General features: G+C 40.8%; 1 protein-coding gene across 2 annotated transcripts in view; it reads right to left on the minus strand.

Moving 5' to 3' along the window:
* The window catches only part of GNE (glucosamine (UDP-N-acetyl)-2-epimerase/N-acetylmannosamine kinase), a 33,127-nt gene that overhangs the window by 7,857 nt on the left and 2,041 nt on the right, over window positions 1-23,229 (minus strand). The window contains exons 1-8 of one of the 2 annotated variants that reach the window (XM_066987674.1): window positions 16,472-16,593; window positions 9,968-10,176; window positions 7,915-8,366; window positions 6,488-6,640; window positions 5,822-6,034; window positions 5,029-5,116; window positions 3,751-3,961; window positions 1,067-1,196 (exon numbers count right to left, since the gene is read on the minus strand). In XM_066987674.1, coding sequence (XP_066843775.1) covers window positions 1,067-1,196; window positions 3,751-3,961; window positions 5,029-5,116; window positions 5,822-6,034; window positions 6,488-6,640; window positions 7,915-8,366; window positions 9,968-10,131 — 1,411 coding nt within the window. In that variant the 5' untranslated portion in view covers window positions 10,132-10,176; window positions 16,472-16,593. Of the gene's footprint in view, window positions 1-1,066; window positions 1,197-3,750; window positions 3,962-5,028; window positions 5,117-5,821; window positions 6,035-6,487; window positions 6,641-7,914; window positions 8,367-9,967; window positions 10,177-16,471; window positions 16,594-23,229 lie in introns of those variants that run through there. The other variant, XM_066987673.1, reaches the window with a different exon arrangement.

Below are 23,229 nucleotides of genomic sequence, written 5' to 3' on the forward strand. Positions count from 1 at the left end.
GACAGGCTGAGAGAACTGGGATTGTTTAGCCTAGAGAAGAGAAGGCTTTGAAGGCTCCCTTACTGCGGCCTTTCAGTGCATATAGGGGGCTTATAAGACAGACAATGAGACTTTTTACGAGCTCCCATAGTGACATGACAAACAGTAATGGTTTGAAACTGAAAGAGGGTAGATTTAAACTGGATATAAGGAAGAATTTTTTCATGATGCAGGTGGTGAGGCCCTGGCACAGGCTGCCCAGAGAAGCTGTGGATGCCCCATCCCTGGAGGTGTTCAAGGCCAGGCTGGATGGGGCTTTGGGCAGCCTGGTGTGGTGGGAGGTGTCCATACTCATGGCAGGAGGTGGGAATTAGATGATCTGTAAGGTCCCTTCCAACCCAAACCATTCTATAATTCTACTACACAGTAAGTAAGATGGAAATGAATGAAAAGGTTGCCTTTGTCTCTGTTAGTTGCAAAACTGATCTAACGTTTTAGCCTTTTTATTCTGCTATAGTGTAACTGAGGATTCCGCCGCACAGTTGATCCTGGCCATAAAGAAAGGCTTACAGGGAACAGTGGAAACTGGACTCAGCTGCAGTTATGTTTCAAGAGCAGTTTCAATATACAGACAGCATCTGGGTCACAATTCTGAGACTGCAGTTAACTTAAAAATCCGCTTCTGCTATATACCACAGACTTTACATATGCTTCATTTAGAGAACCTGTAGAACGCGTCATTCAAAACCACAACCATGAAGCTTGGAGACAACACAAACAGCAATCTTTTAAGTAGAGTGGGAGCCTCTCCTGTAAGTTTAATCGTGTTGGAGGTTAGGACTTAGGCACTGTTAAAGCTTAGCAGATTGCGTTCCTTGCTGTTACAGACTAGGGCAACGTCAGTTTTTATAGCCAGCTTCTCATTTTCATTGACACTGTTTTTTTCTGTGTGTTAGGAATGTAATTTAAGAGTTTAAAATACACAGGATCTGTTTTAGAGAAATGTTTTAAATTAAGCGATAGTGATTTCATTACATGTTAAAATTCTCACTTGAAAAGACAAAAAAGTTGGTATTTATTAACTTACCTACTCCCAAAATTCTGCAGTTCAGATTTACTGCCTCCGATGCAGCTTCTATACACATCTTTAGAATTAAATCTAGTCTGTCCTCATAAGTTTTAGGGTTGAGCTGGGTGTACTTCTTAACTATTTCACCCTAGAAAACAAAAACCACAAACATAACACATAGAAATGTACTTTATGGTGAAATTTCTCTTCAATTTCAACACAAGTCAACGTAAAAATGGAAAGTCACAACTTTTCTCTTTTCATTAAAAAAAAAAGGTACATCTTAGGTCTTGGTCCTACAAACTGTTCTGTGTAATAAGATTCCTGATGACTATGGGGGACAAGCTTGCAAGATTAGGCCTTACTTTCTGCTTCAACCACCTGTCTGAAATAAAATACATAATGAACACGTGGGTTGCCTAAGGAAATACTACAGGGGTTGCTGGAACTGTTGTTAGGAGTAAACTGTGATACAGCAGTGCAGTTAAGCTCATTTTTGAAGTGTTAAAAAGATCAACAGAGTAACAAATGGTAAAAGGACATAAAATCTACACGACTTTAAGAATAAAATGTTTCCAATTCGACTACCTGGAAGTTTGAATGGTTTCACAGACGCTGCTACTTTACCAGCTAGAGGAGAGTCAGCCAGAGAGAAATGCTTGAAATTTCAATGTACATCTTACCATCCTTTCAGAGTAAGCAGTTATGATTCTGAGTCACTTGAAATATTTCCAGAGTACTGTCTCCTGTGATGTCTGACGTATGTGGGAAGGAGGACCCAAGAGAAAGGGATTGTTTTTAAAGCCCTGCAGTGTTTAAAGTCATGCAGTGGTAGTGAAAGAATTATGCACATCTGAATCTGTGGGTACTAAGGAACCTTAATATAATGTTAATATTGCAGGATTAGGACAGGAAAACGCAGAAGATGATATTTTGTTTAAAAAAGTTGTTCTCTCTGATATTCTGAGTACCTCACAACAAACCTAATTGAACAGCAGTGTATTAATATAACTAAAGACAAAAGAGTAACAAAGTCAGTCTATATGCAACATGGCTCACTTGCTGTTGACAAAAGAATGTAGAAAATTCCAGGACACTGAAGTTTTTGAGTATTAAATCCCACCATACCAGCATTACATCAGCAATAAGGTTTGCTTTTTTTTTAATTATGTTTAATCTTCGCTTTTGGCTTTGAAGGGAATTAGAATAACTTATTTTGGAAGACAAAGCTGCAGCAAACCTCAGAAGACACAACAGCTTTTAAAAGGAGCATTTCCTAAATTCTGAAAAACTCAGTTATTTTATTCACGAAAACCTCATCTTCAATTCTGCCATTTGCTGTTAAATGCTTACATCTGTTGTGTAATTTCTGTTACGAAACTTTGATCTTTTTGCTCTGATTTACTAACATTTCAACTTTCACAAATGCCACCTCAAACTAGATTGTACAAAATAAAGAGCATTTTTTTTTCCAATTCAGTTACTTTCATGACTGTGATGGCAGAAATGTGCTGTTAGTTTTCCTGCTTAAAAAAAATATACTTTTAAAGGTTTTCTTCAAGGCCTTATCTGTCAGACATATCCTTTTAACTGAATGCAAAAAAAAAATGAAACCATATCAGGTTAATGTAGCATATTTTGTCTTTCTTGGTTAACTATGTCTAACTGATCTAGTTATCTGGATGCACACACATTACAGTGTAACTGAAGGAGTAACTGTCCTACACTGTTGAGAATAAAAGCCAAAAACTTCAACATGAATTTTAATAAAATCCTTACAGTGCTGCAGAAGTTCAGGATTTTTATTTTATTTTTTCTCCCAAAGCAGGAAAATGGATGTTTAAGTGAGTTAAAATACTTCAGCCCTAACTGCCCTTTCATTTATCAACCCATATAAAATTATTTCATGTATTTTTACACCATACTGAAGTAATATTTATACCATTATTGCCATTAGCTTGAAGCTTACAACTTTAAATAGAAATTCTGTGCATTTTTCTTTGATGTGGAAAATCAGCTGAGGTCATGGGTGTATTTACTTGTACCTGTATTTAATACAGAATGCTTTTGCAAGTGTTCTGTCTTAATGATTATGCTTCTGTGTAGGAAGATAACTAAGAATTTTTGATTACTAGCTTTTCTTCTCCTGGTAGAAGAGATGCAAAATTGTGTATCCTGAGACCACTCACCGTGACCCCACCTCCATCCGCCTTTCCCAGTAAATTGCTTTTCCAGATGCTCGCTGTTGCTTAGAATGATTCTGTGCATCCATTACACAGCTGTGTAAGATAACGGGGAAGAAACGAGACTGGGCATGGAACCTTTCCTTTTTTTGTTTGATAAATAAAAAGCTGCCGGGTGAACTGAGGCACCTTCTTCTGGGAGTCAACACATCAGAAAGTCATCCTGTAGTTCTAGGACTTCCCACAGAAAGGAAGTAGCTAGGACCAGGTGCTGGCAAATGGGCTTTGCTAGTTTAACAGCAGCTTTAGAAAAGCAAATCAGCAAGGCAAGTTGCATCAAGGCTGGATGAGAAGTCCACCCAGTTGGGGAAAATCTACCTTATCCCTCAACAGCAAAAGCCAGTAGGACTGCTTGTTTTTGGAGGTCTTTTGCGTTATACACATATCCCCACCGTAGGAACAGAACCACAAAGCCCAATGGAGTTTGCAGAATAGCTAAAAGAATAACAGAGTATTTACCTTCATACTGACAATTGCTACTCGGAGATTTGTTCCACCTAGATCCACAGACAAAGCACTCTGTGTCTCTAGAATATGGTCTATGTCTTGAGAGATATTATCTTTGACAGGAGGAAAACAGAATTTCTTTTGCAATGGTTCTTTGAGATTGATAGATTTGAGGAACTTCAAAATCCTTGGAACAGCATTTCCATCTCCATATATTTTTGAGCTACAATATGAAAAAAGAGATCAATTTAAATGGAAATAACACTGCAATCTATGAAGTTTTTTACATGACAGGAGGCTGTAATACTGTATCATTACAAAATTATGGTATGACTATTATGACAATGCTGCACCTCAGACTACTCAAGTGAGTCACAGGATATGGTAGAGTACAATAGTTTGATTATCATGCACAACAGTACACAGATTATGTAAATTCGGCATTAGCTCCATTTAGGAATATGGAATGTAGAAAAATGGAAAGTTAATCATTCCAAAAAAAAAAACTGATGAAAGGACACACACATAATCAAGTTCTAAAATTACGTAAATTAAGAATTTAACTTCTGTATGTGCTATGTGCCCAGACAAGATGTATGTATCAGAAACATGACAACTAAGTAACAATAAATGGTACATTCATGTCAATTTGCCACAGAGAAGTCTCATTTTAAAACATTACCATACCTAGTATCACACATTTGGTATTCCAGAATTTATTTTTATTACTTTACTGAGGTTCTTAAAAAATATACTCTTGATTCTTGTCCTTAATTAAACACATGTAATCTCTTGAAGTTTGTAAGAACTCAGTTATTTCAGAACTGTAAGTCAGTACTGTATGGCTGAAGAGGAATGAATTCATCCAGCAGCTCCTCTGGAAGCTTGCACTCAGGGCTCTCTACGTATCGTGCCTGAAGTCAATCCATCTACGAAGTAACATGTCCTTCAGGCAGGAGTTAGAGGCAGACAGTCAGGACGTTCTCCCTCATGCTGCTACTATGGAGCAAGCTATCATGTTAATCTAAGCCTCACATACGAATTTCTTGACTTTCTGTTGAATGTTAAATTCCTAGTTACACCAAAATAATCCTAGCAACATTTTGCTTTCCAGACACAAATCTGCACACCAGACATTGCACTATGATTCTGAATGAGACATGTAAAATGAAAAATAATTTGCAACCTCAGATTAGTGCACTAAGAAGAGTGATCAAATATGACCACCTCAGAACTAAATGCCTTTTTCTCTAACACTTTAATATCTCAAAGGAAGACAAATGTACTTACCATGGGTACTGTTTACCAAACTGAAGCTGCAGAGCATGCAGAATCTTATCCTGTGTGTCAGCATCACGAACGTGAAGAACATTTTCACCTAGACAGCGAAAGTTAACATAACAGGACAGGTCAGCTACTTACAAGATGTTACAGCATAAGAAGAAATCAATTTAGAAATTGCTTTAGAAATGAGTACATATAATTATTTTTGTTTACTATGAGCAGGAAAGACTCCAGCCAAATTAACATTAATCTTCAACCTTTCTGTGCCTGCCCTTACCCCCAGTGAAGCAACACTGACTCCTATAGGATGCTGTCATGCCTTACAAAACACTGGAGAGTAAAGTACCTTCCAACAGAATACTACCATTAAATTAAAAGAGCACTGATGAGAAGAGGGAGGCAAATGGCTATTTGTGTCATATCTGAAATACCACAATACAGTTAATTCCTGAAGTGGTGATCAGCTCCTGTTTTTAAAGTGAAAATTGTATGCACATGAAACACTGAACTAAAGGAAAAAAAACAGTTGCCTATTCTGCTACACTCCAAATGGAGATATATTTTAGCTTGCCCACAGACAAAAGCCTCATTATCTTAAGCAAAACATACAAACATCACTAATATGATACAGAAATAGCAAGCAAAGTTTTAAAATAGGTCAAAAATTATTTTGCACCAATACTGCAGGATGGTCTCTGTAAAACATTTGTTTTACTTTATTCCATGGAACAAAAAAAAAATCAAAACAAGACAGAAATATAAAGAAATTAAAATAGTTATGTAGTTACAAAACACAAACCTGTTTCTCTTCCTGTCTGACGTGTCCCCAGGTTGATAACAGGTGTACCAAATGCTCCCACCTCTCTGACACCACAACTGCTGTTACCAATCATACAACCAGCATGAGCGACTAGCTGAATGAACTGGTCAAATGGGACATGCTTCACTGCCCGAAAATTGGGATGATGTTCAATGCCCTTCTTCCTCATCACCCGAACCATCTCTTTGCTTCCTACAGAAAAACAAAAGGTACAAATAAATGATTCAAGTTCTATTGCTCTACTGAAAGCCTCAACACACAAAGGAGCTAAAAGCAGTCAGTTGAATTGTCCAGTTGAATTGTCACCTCTGAGCTGCTTTTGTTCCCTTTCAGGCATATAAGCGTAAGTGTGATCCGAAAATCCACTGTAAAAATCCTTCCTGTAATATTTTAATTAGTTCAGGAGGCATTGAATGTTGCTTCTGCATGACACATGGTTTCCCTTCATCTTCTTCTCCACACTCAATGTGGAGAAGATGTCCTCCGGCAATGTGACACAAAGCTGCAGTGGATTCAAGCCTGATGCTGAAATCATCCAGCTCCATCTGTCTGGAGGTTCTGGGATAAAAACGCTCTGTAAGAACCAACGTATGCTTTACATACTACCTATTATCTGTCCTTCTGTAATGCAGGCGTTTTACTCACCTGCATCCACATTAGGGAACAGAACAAGTGTTCTCTTGTTGAAGGAGATGAGTGCATCTAGAGTCAGCTCAAACATCTTTATGGAATGTTTAATATCTGTGGTTACAGGATGTTGCAAAGCAACTATGTAATCTCTAGGTTTGACATCTTCACCTGTTCAAAAGGAAAAAGAAGAAAAGGTTTTGTTTGTTTGTTCTTTTTTTGTTGTAGTTTTGTTTTTTGATTTTTTTTTAATTGGTAAAGAATAGTATGAGGAAGAGATGACACAGTTCTGAAACTACTGACGTGAAAGCCTCAACAGTCAAGGCACTGAATGGGATATCTTACGTGTAAATTTCAGTGCTACAATAAAACTCATCGGATAACAGGAGGATCTAGCTTGTTATTTGCTTCTCTAAGTAAGACTCATAATTTTCACCTTTCTCTAAAACTCAAAACACTTAACATGCAGGCCTAGATCTAAAGCTTTGCAAAAGACCACAACAGAGTGGAGAGCTTGTTCTGACATCACTGTAAATGTGGAATAACATGAAAGCCCTGAAGCAGCTCTTAACTTTCACTAATGGCTTTGAGAAAAGAATGTCCTGCAGTGCTGTTTCACAACAGCAAGTGGACAGGTATTATCATTCTTACTGCAGCACATAATTCTCATTATCACTCATTACTCAAGTTTACTGTCAGTTCTCCATCATCAGGCAAAGATTTTATTCACATTGCTTTAAAAACGTGAAAGCCATACTTGTTTTAGTACATTTGTTAAACAATTTGTCTGCTAAATATTCACTTACCGATCTAGTAAGATTCTACCTTCTAAGTACACAAGTTATTGTGCCAGATAGGACATTGCTTTGTCAAACATAAAAAGCAAACACAAAACTCCACTATTTACCAAAATTACTTTTAAGCAAATTAACATGAAACATGTATGGCCCTGTTACAGTGAATTCCTGAAAAGAATGTTCAAAATATAAATTCCCTTTGATTTTTTTTTCTGTAATTAGTCCTAAATAGCTCTGATTCTCTTTTGATATATCCTTCACACCGTCATAACTGTTCATATAGGAAAAAGTCGATTTTTAAATTGTTCATAGAAGTTATCAATTTAAGGAAGGTTTTTTTTTGACCTTGTAAAAGGACCAGATATGTTTGCTAAGACAGATTTGTAGCAACACTGGGAGCAAATATACTGTTTTTTTTGTTGTTGTTGTCTGTGTTTTTTGTTTTGTTTGTTTGTTTGGAAACAGGTTCATAATAATACCCAATCAAATAAACTAAAACCTGCTAGCAACAAGCCTGCCTGCCGTTTCCTGTACTCTACTCAAAGCCACTGGTCAACAGATCCCCAAGTCTCCATGGACCACAGATTAATAACCCAGTTAAAGTTTGTCTGAAGTCACTGGAATAACATTAAGAAGTGGACTGCTTACCTAGCCACACGCGTATAACACTCATGTAGTCTTTGTTTTTGGCAGAGAGAAGCTTGTCATAGGAGGGACAGCCCGCTAAAAGGATGCGATCGTGGTCTTCACACATGGCTATCAAATGCTGCTCTGCGCTCCTTGTGCAGCACACATGGTAATGGGCCAGTTTGGTTATAGCGTGCCTAATGGAGTCGTCAATGGTCCCACTGACTTCCCCGCCTTCAATGTGAAGAATGCGAATATTCATCAGGGCTGCAGATGTGGCTAGTGCCAAAGCATCAAATCTGTCACCGTGAACTATCATTATGTCAGGTTTCAGGCGATTCAGGACATCTGGTAACTTCACTAATGCGAGGCCCACTGACTCCACCATGGCTGCTTCATCCTCCCCTCTCACAATAGTGTGCAGTCTTGTATGAATATCGAAGTCATCTTGTTCAATCATGCGATAGGTGTTACTGAAGATAAGAGAGAAAGGGTTAGAGGAAATACAACTTGGTTTTACAGCAACACAGCTTGACAGAATAATTGCATACTAGAAAACTGTAACAGTGCTATGCTTGAACAAAGGCCTGCATATCCTTCACTAAGGAAACTAACTTCTAAGTTTAACAGAACATTCTAATCCATATGGAGATCTTCCCTCATATTCCAAGTCCATTATGTTTTTCTAGACACCTTTAATGAACAGTCCTGCTGAACGTGTTCTGGAAAACCCCAGATATAACTCTGCAGAGTCTTTCGGAGAACAGATATGAAGAACAGAATATAAGAACATTTTCTTTTCAGAAAAGCTATGTTGGTTCTTTACCAATATATGGACTTTGCTGGACAAATGTATAAATACAACAGAGACAATGCAAAGCTGAGGACTCTATGTTCAAGTAAAATACCTTGCTGCTATCATCTAATAGAGAAAAAAGGTTTTTTTTTAATTATTTTTTAAAAATCAGGTTAGTTTTATGGTGTTGAATACACATTGCCATGTTACTGCATGAAAACAATGGCCAGTATAAAGCAGAGAGCATAAGGCTGAGAATGTGCGGCAGTGGAACTTCATTTCTTAGTAGTTTCAGGTAACAGAACTTCCCACAACCACACAGAAAATCACACCTTAATTTATAAAGTGCCAAAATGTATAGTATAGGTAGTCCAAAATGTGTCTTTACTTGAAGATAAGCATAGCATTTCTAAACATTCAGCAATGCTGGTATACTGAGAACCTTATGCTCACATCTTACTTTGACTTGTGAAAGTGTTTTCCTATCAATTTCACTTAACTGAGTTCAATCTGATAAATGCACCCAGAGAAAAACAAAAACAAAAACCAACCTCAGCAATAAACATGCTTTTCTTTCTGCTTTTCTCCATTCCCTCAGCAAAGAGTATACTCACCTGGGATACAGGAAGTCCTTCCAAAGGAAGGGATCCAGAACAAGACATTCCATTTTCCCAGGCAGGTGATCTGACTGCTTACATACAGGGTGTTACAGAGGGGACCCTAATCTCTCTTGCCAAGCCATACCTAATATACCTATTAGTTACTCATTTTGTCAGAGTAAAATGACCTCTCCCTTTCTTTCCCTGCAATCCTGGATGTGAAAACTTAACAGTATTCAACTGTGATACCAAATATATAAAGACTTTAATCAGTAAATATACAAATTGGAAGAACTTCAGCTTAGAATGTCTGCAGACTATCTTTTTGTTTTGAAAGTTCAAAACTCTAACACACTTTTCTTTGATAATCATCAGATTCTGAGGGAAATTTGAAGGAATTGAATTTCTCACTTCATGATAAATTCTACAATTTGGCTGAAAACCTCAGCTATAGCATTTACTAAAAACTTTCTAAAATTCCAAGATTGATTTGAAAAAAAATATGCAATCTCAGAAGGAGCTGGGAAATGAAATAAAAAGTACTTGAAATGTCTGAAAATTTACATTTAAAATGTTGTTATGTGCATTCGTGATGACAAGTAGTTTGTGACCCAGCATTTGCGATGTTATTGCCAACACAGCAGAAACAGATTGGAAGAGGTACAAAAATCCACCTTACCCATAATCATCAATCAGGTGGGAACCAAGCACTACAACGTCAAGCTCAAAGAACTGTGGTTCTGCCTTAATGCCAAACATAATGGGAGCTAATTTTGAATAATCAGCACGGTTGCAGGTAGCAACACAAACACGTAGTTTGTGGTTGTTTCCATTCTTCTCCATGACTTCTTTTTGTCTCTGTTTTGAAAGATTCTTGAAATACAGCTCCTGAAAAAAAAATAAAAAAGAAAACCAACATATTAATAATAATTTTTATGGCAAGTATATGGTGTGCTTAGTGAACAGCATAAATAATTGCAGCCCAAAACTGTGGGCACATAATCTCACCCATTAATAACAGACAACTGATAGCTTACAGTACCTATCATTAGAAGATTTTTAGAAGTACATTTTTTAAAAAAAATCTAAATGTCACAATTTTAATACCTTATAAATAATTCACATATTCTATATAAGCAATATTTAAGTATTACTAATTTCAACTGTAATTAACCTTTGGAAGAAGGGGCAGGCAATGCAGGAAGACTACAGAGCTGTTGTCAAGTTGTGCAGGTAGAAAATTGGAAGTGCCAAAGCCCAACTGGAGCTCAGTTTGGCTAGTGCAGTAAAAGATAATAAAAAATGCTTTTTAAAATACTCCAATTGCAAAAGGAGGATTAAGGAGAATCTTACTGGGTGTGAGGGGAAACATAGTGATGAAAGGTGAGGGTAAGGGTAACATACTTAATGCCTTTTTTGCCTCAGTCTTTATTAGCAACTGTTCCCAGGGTATACAGCCCCCAGACTTGGAAGACAGCGATAGGGAGGGAGACGAAACACCTATAATACAACGAACTGTGGGTGAACTATTACATCATTTGAACATCCATAGGACTACGGGGCTGAACAGGATTCATCCAAGGGTAGTGAAGGAGCTGGTGGAAGTGCTCGCAAAGCCACTCAGTAATTTACCAGCAGTGCTGGCTGACTGGGGAGGTCACAGTTCACTGGAGGCTAGCAGATGAGACTCCAGTCCACAAGGGGAGGAAGGAGGATCCAGGGAACTACACGCATGTCAATCTGACCTCGGTACTGGGGAAGGTTATAGAACAGGTCATCTTCAACTCCATCTCATGTGCCACTTGATAAGGAATGCAGCCTGCATGGGTTTACGAAAGACAGGTCCTGCCTGACTAACCTGATCTCCTCCTATGACAAGGTGACCCACTTAGTAGATGAGGGAAAGGCTGTGGTTGTTATCTGCCTGGATTTTAGTAAAGCATTTGACATTGTTTCCCACAGAATTCTCCTGGAGAAACTGGCTGCTCGTGGCTTGAACAGGTCACATTCCACTGGCTGAAGAACTGGCTGGGTGGCTGGGATCAGAGGGTCACAGTGAATGGTGGCTGGTCACCAGCAGCATTCCCCAGGGTGTCTTGGAGATGGTTTTGTTTAACATTTTTATCAGCCATCTGGGTGAGGGGATGGAGTACGCCCTCAGCAAGTTTGTGGACAATACCAAGTCAGGTGAGACTGTCAATCTGCTTGAGCGTAGGAAGGTTTTCCAGAGGGATCTGGGTAGGCTGGATTGATGGGCTAAGTCCAATCACACAACATTCAAAACTGTTCAGGCTCAAAGGGTTGTAGTAAACGGGGTTACATCTGGCTGATGGCTGGTCATGAGTGGTACCCCCAGGGCTCCATCTAGGGGCCAGTTCTCTTCATTGTTTTCATAAATGACTTGGATGCAGGACTGAAAGGTATACTAAGTAAGTTTGTGAATGGCTCTAAACTGGGAGGAGCTGTTGACTCCCTTGAGGGTGGAGAAGCCTTGCAGAGATCTTGACAAAACAGAGAGCTGGGCAGTCACCAACAATAAGAAGTTTAGCAAGAGCAAGTGCTGGGTGCCCACCCGGAATGGGGCAACCCTGGATATACGTACAGAGTGGGGGATGAGAGGCTGGAGAACAGCCCTGTGGAAAGGGATTTGGGGGTTCTGGTCAACAGCAACTTGGAACATGAGTCAACAGTGTGCCCCGGCAGCCAGAAGGGACAGCCATACCCTGGGGTGCATCAGGCACAGCACTGCTGGCTGGCTGAGGGAGGGGATTGTCCCGCTCTGCTCGGCGCTGGTGCGGCCTCACCTCAAGTGCTGTGTGCAGTCATAGCAGCAAGCCTACTGGAGTTCAAGAAGAATCTGCACAGCTCTCAGACACAGTGTGATTTTTGGGTGGTCCTCTGTGGAGCCAGGAGTTAGACTCGATAACCCTTGTGGGTGCCTTCCAACTCACGATGTTCTACGATTCTGTGAACACTAAGCGTCTGGTCCTGCATTTGGCTCTTAACAGCCCCCTGCAGCAATACAGGCCTGGGAAGGGTGGCTGGAAAGTTGCCCAGCAGAAAAGGACCTCGGGGTGCTGGCTGAACATGAGCCAGCAGTGTGCCCACATGGCCAAGAAGGCCAACGGCATCCTGGCTTGCAGCAGAAACAGTGTGGCCAGGAGGACCAGGGGAGTGCGTGTCCCTCCGTACTCAGTCTGGTGAGACCACACCTCAAGTACCGTGTTCAGTTTTGGGCCCCTCATTACTAGATGGATCCTGAGTTGTGGAAAAGTGTCTGGAGAAGGGCTACGAAGCCAGTGATGGGCCTGGAGCACAAGTCCTGTGAAGGGGCTGAGGGAACTGTGGTTGTTTAGTCTGGAGAAGAGGAGGCTCAGTAGAGACCTTATTGCTCTCTACGGCTACCTGAAAAGAGGACACAGTGAGGAGGGTGTTGGTCTCTTTTTGTCAGGTGAGAAGGTATAGTATGCAAGGAAACAGCCTTGAGTTACACCAGGGGAGGTTTAGATTAGACATTAGGAAGAATTTCTTCATGCAGAGTGTGGTCAAGAACTGGAAGAGGCTGCCCTGGGAAGTGGTGGAGTTCCCATCCTTGGAGGTATTTAACAGGCATGTGGATGAAGCACGAAGGGACATGGCTTAATGATAGGACTCAGTACGTCAGGTTGATGGTTGGACTTTGTAGTCCATCAAGAAAAGACCTGAAGGTCTTTTCCAACCTAGATGACTCTATGATTCTAAGTAGCAGAATGGCTTTCCCTGTTCAAATGGAAACTTTTATGTAAGAAGATTATTGGTGCCTTAGTAGATCATGAAAAAAAATCTATTGCAAAACCGCAGAAAGGAACAAACTAGTAAGAGATACATCCACTGACAGACTCCATTAATGAAAAAAAAAAAAAAAGTTTCTGGTCAAGTCAGTTTATATATCTGTTAAACACACTTCAGTGAAGCAAAGTGAGTTAAATATTGACTCATAACCCCTTCCATACTATTTTGCAGGCCAAAGTACAGCAAGGTATTAAATAATACAACATTAGATTACAGTAAGATAGCTTTTAGAGATAGTAAGGACAATAATAACCATAGGTTAACAATAATCAAAACTCCAGATCACCTATGATTATCATTGTCCTTATTAATACTATTTTTAAAGGGTTCCTGACAATTAAAGTTCCCCAGGAAGTGACTATTTTTACAAGCAACATCAACAGTTACTGTAATAAGACATTTCCTCTAATTAACTTTTCCAGCTTGTCAAGTAGCTGATTAAACTACATTACGATGTTTAATGTTTACCTGTCCCACGTTAATCATTTTACCCTGCTGTTTTCACAACCTCCCCACCCCCGCCTGAAACGTAAGAACTGGGAAAAAAAAAAAAACTTTAGAGAAAAATAGTTATGTCTTAAAAAAATGATACAGGAACTAAAATTGCACTGCCACCTCCCCTTCTTCCCCCAGCAGCAACCAAGTTGGTAGCACAGAATATCAGATCAGATATTGATAATTTTTCTGTACTTCTCCTTCTGAAAATAACTGGACTTCAAATGAGTACCATCCTTTGGGTATGAAATCTAATGTTATGTCAGATTTTTACTGCATTTTGGTAGCAAGTAAACTGAAGTTGACTTTTTCCAGCTTAATGGACAAGGATCACTCATCTCTGACTCTGATACAGCAGTATCAATCTTTCTACTCATTTTGATATCTAGGGAAGTTCTTACTACGCAGCTGCTATGCAAGCATGACAACAACACTGACTGTCCAATTTCATGCTCTTTTACATTTAATTTTTTGGTTTTTTACACTGCACTACAAGTTTGTGGTGGGGAAAACAGAAAATTAATTCCACAATATATTAGCTATGATGGAAGGCCCAAATTTTATTCTTTTGGAGAAGACTCAAGGTTAGATGATAGTCTGGAGTAGCATACTGTACACCACACAAATAACTGAAAACAAAAAAGTTTTCAGCTTTCTCACATTCTGACATCAAAAAAAATCTCCCTTAGTTGCTTTTCTGTTACTGACCTTTTTTTGTATTTACTCTTCTGTGTACATCTTATAAGCAGGAAAAAAAAAATACATTTTCCAGTAAATTTTTAAAAGAAGATCTATTAGGCTATTATTATTAGGCATCCCAGTCTCATGACATATATATAAAACTTCAGCAACTTTTTAAAGATCTCCCTATTTGTAATTCTTATTAGGTTTTATCACAGATAATGAAAAAATATTTTGCGTAAGTCATGTCAGGACTATCAGGAATCTGTCCTGAGTTGACAATGGTAAAACATATTTCTAGTCTCCACTTGCAATCTGTAAGGGCTCTACAAAACTATAATTGGCATGGCGATTTTTTTTTCCCTAGCACAACTCTAATAACAGTGATTCCTGAGTAGTTTACCTTTCAAAATGAAACTAAAGTGGCAAAAAACAGTGACGGCTGGCATGACTCAGCTCACCAGAAATGGCATTTCTCATTCACCCTAGCACGGTAGCAATACCAACCAACTTCAGCAGAATAGACACAACCTGGAATTTCAGCAATTGATTATTATGACAAATAAAGCTGAATTCTATGGGTTCAGCCACAAAGTAATAGATATTATTTGTTTCACAATGAGCAGAGGCTCATGGTATTTTCACTAGAACTTTGCTTCAAAAGTAGTATGTTAATTAACTACCAGTTTACACTTCCAAAGGGTCAAATGATAATCCTTCAGACAAATTACTTCCTCCTGCTGAAGACTTCTGCAGTTATGTGTGTATATGGTTGCTGTTTTAATTTTGTCTTTCTTTTTGTCCAAGAGGCTTGAAATATTTCAAACATATATAAGCAATTCAGTACCTAATGTCAAAAATGTAGAGAAAGGATATTTGTAGAGTTCTAGATGACATATAAAGTTAGATCAGAGAGGACATCACCCTGCATCGCTGAGTGAAACCTTAAACCACATCAGCTAGACAGAGGTCTAGCAGCACCACTGCTTTCCCATTTCTAAACCAACCTCTTTTGGGAGATGCTTCTAACCAGGACATCCTGTCTTTGCATGTGTAAAAACAGGTACTAATTCAAATGAAGTCACACTGAAGATGTGAAGGAAACTTCTTACATCCCTGTAAGCTTGCCTTTGAACCATCATGAATAAGGTTCCTATAATTAGAAGCAAACCTCTCACAAGACCTCTCAAGCCATCCGCTGCTGCATACATATCACAAACAATACAAACTGAGAAGCCAAGACAGAAGGGCACGGAACAAAGACGTGACGAAGCCAGCCTACCCAAGGTCTGCTCAGTGCAAGTTATCTGTCTTATCTAGAGCCCCCACTTTCCTCTGGCAAAGCAGATATCTAATCATTTAGAAAAAGCAGGCTTTAGAGAAGCAGAATAATTTTCTGTCCTCCTCGATCTTCAGGCAGCATCCAAAACCCTGGAACTATTTAATCCAGAGCTATAAAATACCATCTAAAAGACTGAGTCTCTACATTGCCAAAAAAAAAGGTCACGGTTCACCGTAACTACAGGTCGAATCACTACAGCCCAAATCTTTACGGCCCCACGTTTAGTTACAGCTGCGACAGTAGCCTCTGGAAACAACTTCCGAGGTAGACAGGGAGATGCACCAAAGGCGTACAAACCGCCAGGACAGGAACCAAAACAACCCGTGCCATTTGTGCATTTCCACTTCAGCTAGCGTTCGGGAAGCCCCACAGCAGGGTTATTTTCAGCGCTAAGCCTCTGTAGCACATAAGTTTTATAAGTAAGCCACACACAGGCCTTGGTGCAGACACAGCTTTTGTATCGCCGGCTGTCGCTTCTGTCCCCGTATAACCACACACCTCCCCTACCAGAACGGCCAGCTAAAAACCAGACGAGAGTTAAATAAATACAAAGGGGACATTTGTCACGGGGTGGGGGGGGGCAGGCGAAGGGCTGCGTCCCTCCACGGGACCCACACCCCGCGCACGTACACATATATATGTATATATATGCATGTATATGTGGGCATATGTGGGCATATGTGGGCATATGTGGGTATATGTGGGCATATGTGGGTATATGTGGGCATATTCACCCCCGCGCCCTGCTGGAGCCCCCCACGGACACGCGCGGCCCCCGCTCCTCACGCCCCCCCCCCCCGCCGTTCCTTTCGGGGGGTGCGCGCTCCCGCTCACCTCTGCGGCAGGACCGCACGCTCGCACCCACGCCGCATGCGCGCCCCCGCGCGGCCCCGCCCCGCCGTCACCGTGGCGGCCGTTGGAGCCGCGCGCACCCGCGCCAAGCACCACCACCACCCCGCCACCCCCCCCCGCCCCAACGCAGGCGTGGCGGTGTCCGCCCCTGCCTCAACCCGCCGGGCCGTGAGGAGGCGCCCAAATAAGAAGTGTCGGTGGCGAGTGACACGTCGTCCCAGCCAAACGAGAGGGTTTCCCTGTCTGTCTTTCTCCTTCCGATGGGGCTTGCGTTGTTGTATGATCATATTATCTGCTGAAATCTGAGAGCCCGGTGTGGGAGGGCTGTCCGTCCGTTCATCCGCTTGGCGCCTGTACTCTGACAGACTTTTTCAGTCCAAAGTGTATTTTTGTTCATCCACCCATACAATGTATACGGTTCCTCAAAGCCCTTCTGCCTTTGCTCTCTGCCTCCCAAACAAAAACACACCTTAGCAGTGGCTCCCGTGTTCAGCACTGACAAAAGAAAACAGATGCAAGGAATGGGGATGTCTGTTTTCCTGTCCTTTAGTAGGGGAGAAAAGTCTTTTCTCACAAGGCTCTGAGGAACAAATACTGAGATCTTCAACTAAAAATACCTTAAGTGGCTATTATGGCAATATAGTTTGTCAAACAAAACAACAACAAAACAAGGCAAAACTCATCCTTAGGAATATTTCAAATTCTGTTTCACAGAATCATAGAATATCCCCAGTTGGAAGGGACCCATAAGGATCACTGAGTCCAACTCCTAATGACTGTTTCCCAAGAAAGCGATAAAGAGCATCTTACAGTAAGGGTTGGGAAGTCCTCAGATGGCTGTGGTGCAGTGAGTCATAGCTCCTCAAAGCTTCAGTGTCTCGGGAATAGGAAGAGGGCAGCACACCCACGTCTCAGGTTTCTGGGGATCTTGACATGCTGACCAGAGGCAGCAGCAGCTGGATTGCACCACAGGTTCAATTCATGTCACCCTTGGTTTCACTGTTCTATGCAAAACTAGATTTTCTTTGCACACATTGCTCAAAAGCCCGTGTGCATTCTGGAAATGTCATTATATACAGGTTTGAATTGTCTCCTGCATAGGCTTTTGGGTTATGATAAGTTCACCAGAGAGGCTCCAGCTGGTTTCACTGAAACAGGAGCAGAGGCTCACAGAATGCCTAAGGTTGGAAGTGCCATCTGGAGGCCACATGTTCCAGTCTCCTGCTCAAACTGGGTCATCCAGAGCTCAAGACCATGTCCAGGCAGCTTTTGCAGATCGCCATGAAAGGAGAATCCACACCCAAAAGATTCCTGATCATAAAAAACATTTAATTTTCACCTGGTAAAATGTGAATCTCCTTTTATTCTAGATGTACTTGTGTCTTTGTAAAGTTTCCAGTTGTGCCCGCAAGAATGTTGGTGATTTTTTTTCACTTCTTTTTTGCACTTTGCCAGCAACATGTTGTAAGTAAAATCTATATAGTCTTTAAGTTATGAAATCTAGGTAGAAAAGTTTCATTTTTGACCTTTCATCTAGTTTAAAATTTCAGTGTATGTATATTTATATAAATTCTCCTCTGAAATTTAACGTGCATGAAAGTTTTACCTTCTATTCTTACACGTTTTTATGAAAGTAAAGATCTCTCAAAGTTTCTAGTTCTTCATTTAGAGTTTTGTTCTGATTTTCCAAGACCACAACTCAGTCTTCCAGACAACTAACAAACTATTTTCTACGGCATTCTGGAGCAGCTTCTCTGTTCTTCAGCTTTATTTCTCATTTCAGTTGTGGATTATCTGTCTCACTTATCTGGGAATACTGAGGAAGAGCCTGAATCAAACAAATGAGTGTATGGTTGAGTGTAGATATTTATAAATTCTGAATTATGCAAGTACTTCTGCAGCTAGAAGCAATCACATTGAGGGTTATTCTTAGCACGGCATCAGTGCATCTCCTGGTATGTTTTCTCCAGAAATGTTTCAGCATCTTGCAGCACAAACTGCAGCACAATGGGCAAAGTTTATGCTCCTTTCAGTTATTTCTCCCCCACAGACCTCACACTGCATACATCGGACAAAATTTCTCCTGTGTTACGGAGTGAGCCCTGCCCCAGTCTCTCCAGCAGAGAGACAAAGACTTCCTAGAGAGATGAGATGGGAGGAGAAGATTCAGCCATAATCTGCCTGCTCCTGTCAGCCCCCTTTGCTACCTGCAATCTCTCAGGGCACCGAAGATGGCCTCTGCTCCCACCAAGTCCTGAGGGAGTACTGGGGCTCATTAGGGGAGCAGGACCTTTGCGGTCACATTAATTCATTGGCCACCTCTGCACGAAAAAGCTATGCAGAAATTGGAGCAACCCTGCAGGGACTAAATGGACATTGATACGCAAAGAGTTGGGAAATGCGGAAGATGGGCTTGCTTCTTTCCAAAGAGGGCATGCTGCTTAGGATTTGAACAGAAGGAGCAAGATCTTCTGTCTTGATCTGCGGCTGGTTTAATGATCACCCTGTTTGGGAAACCACGCCGAATGAGGTGACAGGTGCTAAAGCACAGTCTGAACTTGCACCAAAGAGCCTGTCAGTGCATAGCTGCACTGCCATGCGGTGTGGGCAGACTGAGTCAGTACCACTATGATCTTCTGCACTGAGGTTAAGCACAGTGTTACTTCCTCATGCCTGAAAGCAAAGGAATATGTCTTTTTAAATCAGCATCTACATCACGTGGGGCTTTAGTTAAGCCTTTCCTTAACTCTTCATTTACATCGATTCTATTTACATCAAAACCAGTTTGCTGAGTATCAGGAAGTGAAAACTCAGTATAAATTTTCAAAAAGTAACTAGAAGCAGCTGTCCATGTCCATTCTGTGCTGTGCAGCCAAAACCACTTGAAAGCAGCTTGAATTTTAGAGGTAAGGACATAGGGGTTTCAGAAGAGCATGTCCTTCTGACACAGTCATCATTTCCAAAGAAAGTGGCCACAGTGCTCAGCTGCTGTGAATGCGCTCTGTTACGAATATCCTGTATAGGAAAAGACCAGGTAACGCCTACAACACAATATAAGGAGAATACAAGCTGATACACACAGTAGGGAAAGCGTAACAAGTTATTGCCTTCCTGTTTTTTTCTGTTTGTTCTTCCCAGTTAAAACTGCCAGGTGAGCAGCGCACAGTCAACAGTAACTGTAGGTGACCACAGCGGTGCATTAGCTAGGTCAGTATCATCACATCAGGGTCTTGCAGCTTCTATCTGATGTTTCAGAAAAATGGAAAGAGAGGGAGGATGAGAAAAAGCCATTTATGCTACGCAAAGGGAGATGTGGGGTTTTGTTCCCTCCTGATCACAGCACAGATCTCTCACATCTTTGCTCAGTATCTTGCACCAAGACAGACAGATGACATGTAGGTACAGTGGTCAGGCAAAGAACTTTTTGCAAATGGAGAGGAAATCCAAAACTGTGTGAAAATCTGTTCTGTCTTGGGAAGGTTACCTTAAAACCAGGTCCATCAAAACCCCAGGCAGGAAGGAGAGTTGTGATTCTCATTGAGGTTACTACAGATTGGCTACAAAATACCACAAAACTTTTTATAGAGTTGCCAGTGTTTTGTAACAGATCAACAACCTCTTCTTTCTCATTAGAAAGATGGCATATGCTGATATTTGGTGCTTTATGGTGTAATTTATATTTACTGATAATATATAAAATTTGACTCAAGTTTCCAGCCAAGTTTCCAGTAACTAAACAGAGCTGTAGGATGCAATAGATGTGTGGTATGAAAGGCAGCCTCTGTGCTGGGGGACTCCTTGCACAGGGGGAGGATACCATCTAAAACCAATGCAAAGCAGTGGAAAGAGTGCTGACAACCTCAAAGTGATTTTTATCATGCCATTCAGTCTCTAACAACTCGAGCCATTCTCTTCATTTCAACTGAAAGAAATGCTAAACTTTTCTTTCTCTAAAAATAAGATAGCGGAACTGACCCACCTTCTGCTGCCATCATGTGATTGTGTGTGATCTCTGCTTCTGTGATCTGTCCAACTCTTCAGCGGGGCCTGTTTGCTGTACTTGGGTTAAAAGCTCTTGCGGATATGGTTTGTCTGTCTCAAGCTACACTCCTGTTCGCTTCTGCTAGAATAAACTTGACTGTTGTTGCTGATTCATGCTTGTTGACACACGTCAAGCATCCACTAGGGAGTATAGCACAGTTTAACATACCCAAGCTGGCTTCAAAGCAGTTGGTCTTGAACAATGGTGGCAGCCGAGCTGGGGTGATGCTCGTAGGGGGATTTTCACTCGGGACAGCACTATGCACTCTGCTGAAGCCTGTGCTGTGTGTCTAAATCGACTGATTAGTAGAGAAGATAGACTGATTAACACTAGTTGGGGCATATTCAAACAGGAATGAATACAGCCACTGCACACACTGGAGCGTACTTGGACAAAAGCTGGGGAGGAACTGACTTGGTTGCAAGATGCCATCACTAGGGGAGAACAGCAGGTAAGTCTGTCAAGTACCAGATCCCATGTCACTTTCAGGCAGGAGACAAATTTATCAGGCAGACTGGCTTGAGGAAAGCATGCTGCAGAAACAGCCATGTCAGCTGGATGCAAACGGCTCTCAAATGTGAAAGACTAGAGAGCGAAACCAAGTTCCTCCAATAAACTTTCTCAGTTCTGGTCACTTTTGGCTTTTATCACAATGGCCAGTTACTTATTTCTCTTTAAAGAGGGCAGTTTGCAAGACTGAGCTTAATTCTCTATCTGGCTTCCAGTGGAAGCTAAAGCTACGTCATTTCTCCTTCAGGCCTCCTGTATTATCACACTAGGGATGTGAGATACCAAAAGTTTCCGTGTTCCAGTAGTGCCGCGGTGCTAATCCTGCCTTCACTCTCCACCAGCCAGCCCTCTGCCCTCACTCCAACCTTCCTTTCAGCGATGGAGCAGGGCTTTTTGTCCCAGCGATGTTTGTGCAGAGAGACACGGGGTGCACTGGGCCCACCATGCACGGGTCTGCGGAGGCTGTGAGCTCTGGCACACGTGCAGAGCACTCTGCTGTCATGGAGCGGGAAGCGCGAGAAGGGGGCAGGAACCACAAATAATCATCTAGTGATAACACTGCCTATTTTTTTTTTCCACTTAAAATTGACATATGGCATTGAAAAGCATGGTAAATGGCTAGCAGTAAGGACTACATCATCGAACTCTGGCCTCCTGTCAGTATGAGTAATTCCTGCATTGTGAGCAGATCTAGAGGTTCCTACTTGTTCTTCTTGTCCAGCTAGTGTGTGTATATATATATATACATACACCTTCCTTATCCTTCCTAAGGTGCTACAGCATCTGTCTTGCTTGCAGCTGTGTTTTCAATGTGGGAAAACTATCTGCTCACAAATATCAGTCAAAGTAAGCAGACTATCTGCTCACGAATATTTGGTAATTCCCAATTTCTAATTTTAAGGGGTATTAATGCTGCTATATAGTTACAATAAATAAATAAATAAATCTGTTAATCAAGCAGTGATCTAATGTCAAGAATAAAGAATGATATTAGTAAACATGTATTTCCTCCTGTTTTCCATAGAAAAAAAAAATTGTTTTGTATGTACATTGTGAACTTCTACCTTGGCTATTAGCTTCACTAAGACCAAAAAACAAAAAAGTGATGGAAGAAGAATATTTGATTGTAAAGGTGGTTATGCTACACAATACAGTTTGCAATTTAAAAGACAGCTGGGGAAATTTTGAAAGACAGAATATAAAAAGGGCAAAGACGTGATTTTTTTTTTTCCCCCTGTAGCTGTTCACTAAGAAAAGGGCAAATCCTTCCATCTTGGAAGCTTATAACATACCGGATTTCACTACCTTAGTTAGGCAAACATCACCTTTAATTGTGTGACTTTTAGAGCAATCTTAAATCCTACACTATGGCTGTTAATGGCTGTTACTAGTTCCTGAAACAATTTCATATTTTTCATTTGAAGATGCTTGTAGGGATGTAGTGGAAGGATCAAATGCCAGCTGAAAGCACAGTGTTTTCTGTATTAAGCATTGTATAAAAGTACGTTTGTTTTTAATTCTGGGTCAGGAATGAAGCGTCCTCATTTTTCTGTTTGGAGTATCTGTAGCTCTTATTTTCATTGCTAGCAATCTCCAGATATGGTTTTCTTTTCCAAGCAACAAGCAAAAGTCAAAGAAAATTACAAACAAGCACACAATTTTAAAGGAGGTACTATCTCTAAAGACTGTATAAAAAGCCTGACACAAACCTTCTGTAAATGTGTTTTACTTGGACAAGAAGCCAGAACCTTGTAAATGACAAAGAGCAAAGCTTTAGAGCTCAGGATGACATTTAGAAAGAAAGAAAAAATAATGGTTTGAAAAAAAAACCCACAACAACAACCATGGTAAATGGTAATTTACTTCTTTCCTTCCTTCCTTTAGATAGTTATCTGAAACAGACACTCACATAAAAAGCATCTGAGTGGTTATTCAGTGGTTATTCTTACTTAACCTACAGGATAGTCTCATTCCTCAGTTGGATTTGCTATCCGTGTTATTTTATTTGAGCTTTGATTTAATACGCAGTGTTTGAATGAAAGACAGTCCAGAATCACAAAGAAGTAAAACCAAATGCTGTAACACTGCCTGATTTTGCAGGAAAGGCAGCTCTCCCCACAGATGCTCTGACCTCAGCATGCACGTCCACTGGCTGTGCTGAGTCCCTCTGGGAAAGACCATACAACTC

This window comes from Anser cygnoides, chromosome Z, assembly GCF_040182565.1.
Source record: "Anser cygnoides isolate HZ-2024a breed goose chromosome Z, Taihu_goose_T2T_genome, whole genome shotgun sequence".
In the NCBI taxonomy this organism is placed as follows: domain Eukaryota; kingdom Metazoa; phylum Chordata; class Aves; order Anseriformes; family Anatidae; genus Anser; species Anser cygnoides.